The following is a 10,557-nucleotide window of genomic DNA, read 5'->3' on the forward strand; positions in this document are numbered from 1 at the left end:
CCTCTGTAGCTAAAGTTATAGCCGTTTGAGTGCGAAGAGGTCAGGCTGGACAGCTTAACAATTTCTCCAACTTCTTGCATTCCTTCCACTTTTGCATGCTTCCTTTCCATCCTCCAAGCCATTCCTGCCTTATAATATCTGAAAACACTTAACACACATATCAAGGCATCTAATGGTAATAAGAGAGGATTAATAATAAGTAAATATAAGATCAAAGAAGCATGTTTTCAATCATAGCACAAAATCAGGAAGGAAAATGTAAAACATGCGAATTGTATGAATAAGTGAGTAAAGAGTTGATAAAAACCACTCAATTGAGCATAAGATAAACCATAAAATAGTGGTTTATCAGCCATCTCCTTGGTCACCTCTGAAGTGTTGGATGTGGGGATTAGGGACCTCCTCACAAACTCTAGCCACCCTCTAGCTTGGGGCTCAAATCTCGTCACCTCAATTGGTTGGGTATCCCATCCTTGTCATTTATCCAACGCACATTCATCACACAGATTTCACTCAGAATCTCCTCAAACCCAAGGTCTTGCTGCTTCATTCTCTCTTCATAGCTCCGAGTGGAGCTTGTCCTCTTCACCATTAGCATTCTTTCTATGCTAGAGGGGCTGTAGTCGATGGACTTCCCCCTTACATAGCTAATGTAGCCATATTGTTGCCCTGGTTGAGGCACTGCATTGGCATAGAATTCCCTCACCAAGCTCTCTACCACTTTCTTTAGTGGGTTACATAGAAGTGACCAACCCCTCTGTTCGATCTCAATGTTGATTTCAATATGCTCATTCCTCCCTAGTTGAAACCCAGCTTCTGGAATGATTTCCCTCTCACTCACCCAACCATAGAATTGGTTTTGGTTGAATGCGGAGAGGAACTTGTAGTCATTAAAAGAGCTTGAGGATCCAGAGGTTGGTTCCTTGGTTTTTCTTTTCTTTGAGGCTGAGCTTTTTGGTGGTGCCATTAGGTTGGGATAGTGTGATTGAGATTGTAAAAAAAAGTAGGGGTTGAAAGAAAGAGAAGGCAAAACAAGGTTTTGCTCCAACACCAAACTTACGACTTGATTGTCCCAATCAAGAAAAAAAAGAAAGTAAGGGATGAGAGATAGTAAAAGATGAGAAAAGAAGTGATAGTGAGGGGTGTGGGAATTGTTGAAGTGGGAGAGGAGATGGGGATGGAGCTTTTATAATGGGTGGATGGTGTGGTTCGAAGGGTGGGAAATAAAAAGGGTTAAATGTTTTCCCACTTTGAGAAGTGGCGCCTGGCGTGGGAAGAGGCGCCAACTCTTTTCTCACAGTGTCTTTTACGTGTGTCAAGTTCCAAAGTGCAAGTACACTTTGACTTCCTTGTTTTGTGAGTTGTTTACCATGTGGGCCCCATATTTTCTCCTGAAATTGAAACTGAACCCATTAGTAATGACAAAAGAACCCCTTCACATTCCTTCTCATCAAGAATAAATTGGATTGCAATTGATGGCTGTCCCTTGGGACACCAAACTTAATTCTTTGGCATCTTAATAAATTGGTTTCATCATTGTGTATTTAATGTGTTCATAAGAGTGGAATAACATCAAACTTTTCATTTTCTTTTGATTCCAACTCCTCTGAACTCATTAAATCACGTTCATGTTCTTACCCAAAGCATTAAGTGCTTTCAAATTAGGTGACTTGGGCTGCTATGTGATCATTGGTGGTGGCCACACCAAACTTAATCTCTGGGCTTACTCTTCAAAATCAACTGTTAATTGTTTGTAAGCCTAGATTTAGTGGGTAAGAGGCCACACCAAACTTAGCACTTTAGCTAGTTCTCAGTCCATTCTCTTATCATTAGTTATGCATTCATCAAGTTGTAACTCCCAAATAGAAAGAAATAAGAGAGTGTAGAGAAAATCTAACTATCAAAGCTAATATCAAACTTCCTAATCTACAATTGTAAACTAATCCTAATTACTATAAATTAAACTATCTAAAGCACAGAATTTAAACTACTTCTAAGAAAAGTAATTAAATCAAAAAGGATAAAGTGTTGGGGTGCCTCCGAACGAGTGCTTCTTTATTGTCATTAGCTTGACATTCCTTCATCTTTAGCTGAGCTTGTAGCTCACTCTCTGCTCCTCCAAGGAGCCTCCCAAGTAATGTTTGAGTCTATGGCCATTGACAGAAAAAGTTCTCTAAGTCTTGTCCTCCATGAGCTCTACATGACCATAGGGAAACACTTTGAGTATGGTGAAAGGTCCTGACCATCGAGACTTAAGTTTTCCAGGGAAGAACTTGAGTCTTGAGTTGTAGAATAACACCTTCTGTCCTTCAGTGAACTCCCTTCTTGCTATCTTTTGGTCATGCCACCTTTTTGTGTTCCCTTTGTAGATTTTTGCATTCTCATATGCTTGATTTCTAAACTCTTCCAGTTCATTGAGTTGCATTAATCTCTTTTCTCCAGCAGCTTGCTCATCAAAATTTAGTAGTTTTAGAGCCCAGAAGGCTCTATTCTCCAGTTCAAGTGGCAAGTGGCAAGCCTTGCCAAATACTAGTTGGTATGGTGACATTCCAATGGGGGTCTTGAAGGCTGTTCTGTAGGCACATAGAGCATCGTCTAGCTTCTTAGACCAGTTCTTTACTGAGCTTCCAATAGTTTTTTCAAGGATTCGTTTTAGCTCTCTGTTGGAGATCTCGGCTTGCCCGTTGGTCTGTGGGTGGTATGGAGTTGCCACTTTGTGCTTTATTCCATATCTAAGAAGGAGTGCTTCCAGTTGTTTATTGCAGAAGTGTGTCCCTCCATCACTAATGAGTGCTCTGGGAACTCCAAATCTGCTGAAGATGTTCCTTCTCAAGAAGCTTATCACAACCTTGTTGTCATTTGTTGCAGTGACGATGGCTTCTACCCATCTTGAAACATAATCAACAGCCACTAATATGTAGCTATTTGAGTAGGATGTTGGGAAGAGTCCCATGAAATCTATTCCTCATACATCAAATAGCTCCAGCTCTAGTACGTATTGCTGTGGCATCTCATTCCTCTTGGTTAGATTACCAGCTCTTTGACATTCATCACACCTTGACACCATTTCCTTTGCATCCTTAAACACTGATGGCCAGTAAAATCCAGATTGAAGCACTTTTGCTGCTGTCCTTTCTCCACTAAAGTGATCTCCATATGCTGACCCATGGCATTGCCATAACACTTCCTGCCTTTCTTCATGGGATATACACCTTCTTAGGACACCATCAGTACACTTTTTGAACAAATAGGGGTCATCCCAGATGTAGTGTTTGGCATCCTTGATTAGCTTCCTCCTCATGTGCTTATTGATGTTGGTTGGTAGCTCCCTAATAGCCTTAAAGTTAGCTATGTCTGCAAACCAAGGGGCTACTCGAATCATCATCAATTGTTCATCAGGAAAGCTTTCATTTACTGCTACTTGCTGTATTTCTTCTTCTTGTAGGATCCTTGAGAGGTGGTCAGCTACCTTGTTCTCTACTCCACTCCTATCTTTAATCTCAATATCAAATTCTTGGAGCAGCAGGATCCACCTTATTAGTCTGGGTTTAGACTCTTGTTTGGTAAGCAAGTATTTGAGTGATGCATGATCAGTGAACACAATTACTTTTGAGCCGATGAGATATAATCTAAATTTATCAAAAGCAAAAACTATGGCTAAAAGTTCTTTCTCCGTGGTGGTATAGTTCCTTTGATTCTCATTAAGGACCTTGCTAGAATAGTAAATAACATGTACTAGCTTATCTTTCCTCTGTCCTAGAACAACACCAACAGCAAATTCAAATGCATCACACATTAGTTCAAAGGGAAGATCCCAGCTTGGTGGTGCTATAATAGGTGCAGAGGAGAGTTTATTTTTGAGTTCGTCAAAGGCTACCATGCACTCTCTATCAAAAACAAAAGGAGTATTTGAGACAAGTAGGTTGCTAAGGGGTTTTGCAATCTTTGAAAAATCTTTAATAAACCTCCTATAGAACCCAGCGTGTCCCAAAAAGCTTCTGATTGTTTTGACATTGCAAGGTGGAGGTAATTTTTCAATTACTTCCACTTTTGCCTTGTCTACTTCTATGCCATCTTTCGAAATCTTGTGACCAAGAACCACCCCTTCAGTCACCATAAAATGCCACTTCTCCCAGTTTAAAACCAGGTTGGTTTCTTGACACCTTTTTAGCACAAGAGCGAGATAGTATAGGCAATCAGAGTATGAGTTCCCGAACACAGAGAAGTTGTCCATAAATACTTCTATGAACTTCTCAATCATATCTGAAAAAATGGAGAGCATGCACCTTTGAAATGTTACAGGTGCATTGCACAATCCAAAGGGCATCCTCCTATAAGCAAAAACACCATATGGACATGTAAATGAAGTTTTTCCTGATCCTTGGGGTCTACAACAATTTGGTTATAGCCCGAATATCCATCCAGGAAACAATAATACTTATGTCCTACCAATCTCTCAAGCATTTGGTCCATGAAGGGTAGGGGAAGTGATCCTTCCGAGTGGCTTTATTAAGTTTTCGGTAGTCAATGCACATACACCATCCAGTCACTGTCCTTGTGGGTATCAATTCATTCTTCTCATTTGCCACAATAGTGATCCCTCCCTTCTTAGGGACTACTTGCACTGGGCTTACCCAAGGGCTTTCTGAGATGGGGTAGATCACCCCTGCTTGCCACAATTTCAGCACTTCTTTCTGAACCACTTCAGTCATAGTTGGGTTCAGCCTCCTTTGTTGTTGTCTTGAAGGTTTGGCATCCTTTTCAAGTAAGATCTTATGCATACACATTGAAGGACTGATCCCCTTTAAATCTGCAAGTGTCCAGCCTATGGCATCCTTGTGTTGACTGAGCACTTGGATAAGTTCCTCTTCTTGTTCCTTACTCTGACTTGAATTTATGATTACTGGGTAAGTGTTGTTAGCACCCAGATATGCATATTTTAAGCTGGGTGGTGAGGCTTTTAGCTCTAGTTTTGGTGACTCTGCATCTTTGTTGTCTGTGGTAGTTGGCATGATTGAGTTCCTTATGGTTGCTTGTGGTAGTTCTCCATCTGGTGCTTGTTCTGGCTCAATGCTTCCTCCACATTGTTCTTCTTTCATGACTTCTTGAACTATCTGTTCCGTGGTGTCTACCAGCATGTATTCTCCTATGGATTCTTTGGGGTAACTCATTGCTTTAAAGACATTGAAGACCATTTTCTCTTCATGCAATCACAAGACCAGTTCCCCTTTCTGCACATCAATGATGGTTCCAGCAGTAGCTAGAAATGGTCTTCCTAGGATGATTGACGTATTGGCCTCTTCTTCCATGTCCAGCACAACGAAATCAGCAGGGAAGATGAATTCTCCCACTTTCACTAGCAAGTCTTCCACCACCCCATGTGGAAACTTAAATGTTCTGTCAGCCAATTGGAATGCCATTCTTGTTGGCTTGGCTTCCTCAATCTTCCTCCTTCTCATCATGGTTAGGGACATAAGATTTATGCTAGCCCCCAAATAACATAAAGCTTTCTCAATAGTGATGTCCCCTATGTTGCAGGGAATTTGAAAACTCCCTAGGTCTTTCAGCTTTTGAGGTAGCTTCTTCTGTATGATGGCGCTGCATTCCTTAGTCAATATTATGGTTTCCTTTGCCTCTGAGTTACTCTTTTTGGTTATAAGCTCCTTTAAGAAGTTGGCATAGAGTGGCATTTGTTCTAATGCCTCAGCAAATGGTATGTTGATTTGGAGCTTCTTGAAGATCTCTAGGAACTTAGAGATCTGGCCATCTTTCCCATCTTTTCTCAGTCTTTGTGGGTATGGTGCCTTTGGCACATAGGGCTCCAAAACTAGTTTTGGTGGAGGTGAAGCTGGGATCTCCCCTTCATCCTCGTTCCCATGTTTTGATGCAACCTCTTCATGATTATCTTTGCTTGGGGTTCCTTCCTCTACAACCTTTTCACTTCTTAGAGTTATGGCTTTACATTCCCCTCTTAGGTTAGCCATGGTATCGCTGGGAAATATGTGTGTGGGAAGTGGGATTTGCTTAAACAAAATCCCTACTTGTGCCTCCAACTTTGAGATTGCTGCGCCTTGATTTTTCAGATTTGACTTGTATTCCTCTTGATTAGCATCTATCTTTTTGTCAGTTTGTGCTTGTCTGTCCATCAGGGTGGAGACTTCTCCTGAAATCTAGGATGACAATTGTGCCATTGCAGCCTCCATCTTGTCAAAGTTGCTCTTGATTTTGCATGGTTGCATAGTTGAGGATGGTGCATCTTGATTGAGGTTGTTGTGTATGGGTTGGTTGTTATGGTATGATGTGTTTTGTGAGTTATGGTAGGGTCTATAGTTCCCTGTTTGATGGTTGGGATTGTGGTTGGGATGCTGATTTGATGAATAAGGCTTGTTGTGGTCCTGGTTGTGGTTTTGTTGATTTCCCCACCCAAAGTTTGGGTGGTTCTTCCAACCTTGGTTGTATGTCTTAGAGTGTGGGTCATATGGTGTTCTGGATGAATTGTGCACATAATTAGCTTGTTCCCAGTCACCTTCAGATTCTGATGCATTCTCTTCTTGTTGAGGAGTTTGGTCTTGAATGACTGAGGCTTGGTTGGCCTCCATCCTCGTGGTTAAGGCTGCTATTTGTGCTGCAATTGCCTTGTCCTGAGCTAACCAAGCATCTACAGAGTTGAGTTCTATCATTCCCTTCTTCTGAGTCCTTTCTGAAGCATAGAAATATTCATTTTCGGCTACAGTCTCAATGACATCTATGGCCTCTTCAATGGTTTTCTTTTTGTTGAGTGAGCCTCTTGAAGAATGATCCACTGCCTTCTTTGCTTCATAGGATAGTCCATCATAAAAGATATGTAGTTGTACCCATTCATTGAACATTTCCGGTGGGCATCTTCTTGTCAGATCTTTAAATCTCTCCTAGGCTTCATAGAGTGTTTCTCCATCTTATTGTCTGAAAGTTTGCACCTCAGCTCTCAGCCTATTGATTCTTTGTGGAGGGTAAAATCCTGCAAGAAATCTATTTACGACCTCCTCCCATGTAGTTAGGCTATCCTTGGGGAATGATTCCAACCACTTTGCTGCCTTATCTTTGAGTGAGAAAGGGAACAAGAGTAGTTTGTAAATGTCAGGGTGTACCCTATTGGACTTTACAGTATCACATATCCTCAAGAATGTGCTGAGATGTTGATTAGGGTCTTCATGGGCACTTCCTCCATATGAGAAATTATTCTGAACAAGTGTGATGAGCCGAGGCTTCAGCTCAAAATTATTGGCATGAATTGTTGGCTTTAGGATGCTGCTGCCACAATTTCCTAGATTTGGGTTGATGTAGGAGCCTAAGACTCTCCTTTCTTGCCCATCATGATTGACTGGGCCTTCTCTGGCATGGTTATGAACTTCTTTCTCATGATGATTCTCCATATTCTCCTCCATGTTTGTTTCAAAATACTCTTCCTCTTCCTCAACACCAACGACTCTCTTCCCTCTTGCTTCCCTCCTTAATCTAAGGAAGGTCCTCTCAGGTTCAGAATCAAAGGAAGTTGAAGCCCCGCTTCTCCTACCTGTCATACAACCAATCAAGGCAAAAAGCAAGAAAGAAAAAGAATGGATGAAGAAATTACTGTTGTTAGAGTAGTTGTTAGTGTGAGTGGTGCAATTGATCAAACAGTTAAAAGAGTGGAAACATGGACACTAAATAAGATAATCAAAGAAGAAGGAAATAGAGCTCAAAATAAAAATAAAAAATGCTAAATAAAAGAAATTAAAATAACAAGGAAATTTAATTGCTTAATCTAGCTCTCCGATCAATTTAATCACTGTCAAATTTAAGTCAATCCCTGACAACGGCGCCATAAAACTTGATTACCAGAATTCACTACCTATTTCAAAAATTAGTGAATTAGTTCTTTTAGCAAGCGCACCAAAATTATAGCCAAGTAATAACCCACTAGGAGTGGGATCGTATCCACAGAGATTGGCGAATTCAAGCAGTTTTACTTGATTGATGAATTAGTCAAGCGGATCAATAAGATTGTGAAGTGCAAAATTGTAAATGACATAAATGTAAAATGACTAGAATATAAAGAAAAGCAATAAAGTGCAGAAATGGAAATTGCAGAATGTAAAGTGCTGAATCATCAATGACTTGAATATAAATCAGAGTGGGAAATTGCTGAATGTAAAAATTAAGCAGTAAAGAAATGGATAGATAAGAATGGGGAAGTTCATTGAGATTGGGAGATGTTGTCTCTTTGGATCAAATCTAGCTTATATCATCTTCAATCATGCAACTCATTGACCTCTTGGCAATCATGATTGATTGAGCCCCAATCCCTTGGTGACTCAATCTTTCAGATCTTGATCAATAGCCAATTCCTTGGTCTAATTGCTCATGAAGAGAGATATGCTTGGTCCCTGATTATACTACACACCCTCATAGGTCCAGGTAGAGGGGGGATTATATGTCACGTATCCCATCACCAAAACCAAGAATCTACTCAAGTGTGAGAAGGGATTTCAAGCATGGTTTCATGTTTCCTTTCCTAAGGTTCCCATGAAACCCAATTGCATTCAATCTCTTTCCCAAGATAATTGAACACTAAGCATTAAGAACGAAATTACTTCTAGCAAATCAAAGAGAAGATGAAGAGAAGAAGAATTTCACTATTATCAATCCATCAAGTACAACAGAGCTCCCTTTCTCAATGAGAGGGAAGTTAGCTACTCATAACTCAAAAAGTACTCAAAAGTGAAGTGTAAAAGTGGATCTAAAACTCACTGCTTAACCCCTTCTTCAGTACTCTTTTGGGGTATTTATACTACTCCTAGTAAAACAAAAGAATTACAAAAGTGAAAAGGGAAAATTACATTTTGGAGGGAAAAGAAAACTCAATAAGCGTGACTTCCCAGCTGGCGTGTGGCTGGCACTTTACCGGTGTGTCACGTGCCCTTCAAACTAGCTTGGCATGCCATGCTCAATCCTTCAAGTGGCACGCTCGTCCCTTTGTCAACCTTGGTGTGCCACGCCTTCGAACTCAAGTGGCACGCCTTAGTGAGGCGTGCCACGCCTTCGAGCTCAAGTGGCACGCCATTTGCTTTTTCCACTTTCCTTTGCCTCTGGAAACTTGAACTAGCGTGGCACGCCCAGGGTCTGGCGTGCACGCCCTTGTTGTGTGCTTGGCTAAACTCCTCTAGAAATTTGTACTAGCATGGCACGCCTAGGGTTTGGCGTGCCATGCCCCTTTGTGAGTGAGTGGTTCCTCTGTTTGGCGTTCCATGCCATGAACTTAAGTGGCACGCCTCAATACTTCTTGCCCTCTGAATGACACTGGCGTGCCACGCCTGGTTACTCAAGTGGCACGCCTAAGTGAATAATAGTGAGTGGCATACCACGCCTTCGATACCAAGTGGCATGCCCCATGTAATTGGCCTCATTCACCTTTTCTGGAAACTTATACCAGCGTGCCACGCCTGAAGGTTGGCATGCCACGCCCATGATCTTGTCTTGTTCCAGTAGTTGGCGTGCCACGCCTCGGCCTTCAAGTGGAACGCCATAGTGACATGCTCAGGTTGGCATGCCACACCTTTGACACCAAGTGGCACACCCAGTCCTTTGCTTTTGCTATCTTTGTGCATTGGCGGGCCACGCCTGGTTGCTCAAGTCGCACGCCTAAGTGAGGTTGAGAGATTGGCGTGCCACACCTTCGACTTCAAGTGGCACGCCCAATTTTCAATTGCCTTCAGCCCCTTCTCTGGATCATTGTACCAGTGTGCCACGCCATGCTGCTCAAGTGGCACGCCCATGCATTTGTGCACTCTTCAAGCTTGGCATGCCATGCCTGGGTTCTCAAGTGGCATGCCCAAGTGACTTCTTGGAGCTGGCATGCCACGCCTTCGACACCAAGTGGCACGCCAAAGTGGAGGTTCTTCTTAAGATGGTGAGTTGGCATGCCACACCCCTTTGCTCAAGTGGCACGCCAATAGTAGTTGATGGGTCAGGCGTGCCACGCCCTTTTCGTGTCCTCCATTTTGTTCTCTGGAATTTTGTACTAGCGTGCCACGCCCAGTCCCTGGCGTGCCACACCCATACATTTATGCTTGGACTTCTTCTCTGGACTTTAGTACTGGCATGCCACGCCTATGTATTTTTATGGCGTTTGCTCCCAAGTGGCACGCCAGTTTCACACGCCCAGCTTCTTGTTTGTCTTCTTCCCATTTTTGATGCATTTTTCACCTGAAATTCAACACAACTCATATCAAAGTAGTATACCATAATATTCATCAAATAATACATGAATTGTACTGATCAAATGAGATTTATGCTCTTTTATGGTTTTCTTTATGCAAGAAAGAAGGGTAGATGATGCAAGTCATCAACTTTCAATTTCCTACAATTGTTCTTAGAGTGATGATTAACTAAACCCCAATCATTAGGGGGAGGAGATCTATTGTAATTCAAATAAATCAATGAAATTCTTGTTCTTTTCAATCCGCTTGTGGTAGCTAAGGGAAAACATCTATTCTTAATAGATTTATTCACTACCAGAAGGAGGTTTAGATCTACTTG

General features: G+C 41.8%; 1 protein-coding gene across 1 annotated transcript; it reads right to left on the reverse strand.

The window, feature by feature from the left end:
* Positions 1–5,210: 5,210 nt before the first annotated feature.
* On the reverse strand, positions 5,211–5,690 carry LOC130949523 (uncharacterized). Its single transcript, XM_057878214.1, has one exon. The coding sequence runs from the start codon at positions 5,688–5,690 to the stop codon at positions 5,211–5,213; it is 480 nt and encodes a 159-aa protein (XP_057734197.1).
* Positions 5,691–10,557: the final 4,867 nt, after the last annotated feature.

The sequence above is a fragment of the Arachis stenosperma genome, chromosome 9 (assembly GCF_014773155.1).
Source record: "Arachis stenosperma cultivar V10309 chromosome 9, arast.V10309.gnm1.PFL2, whole genome shotgun sequence".
Taxonomy (NCBI): Eukaryota; Viridiplantae; Streptophyta; class Magnoliopsida; order Fabales; family Fabaceae; genus Arachis; species Arachis stenosperma.

Excerpts from the sequence above, each read along its gene's own strand:
- LOC130949523 (XM_057878214.1), bottom strand. The coding sequence starts at position 5,690 with ATGCCACTCTATGCCAACTTCTTAAAGGAGCTTATAACCAAAAAGAGT.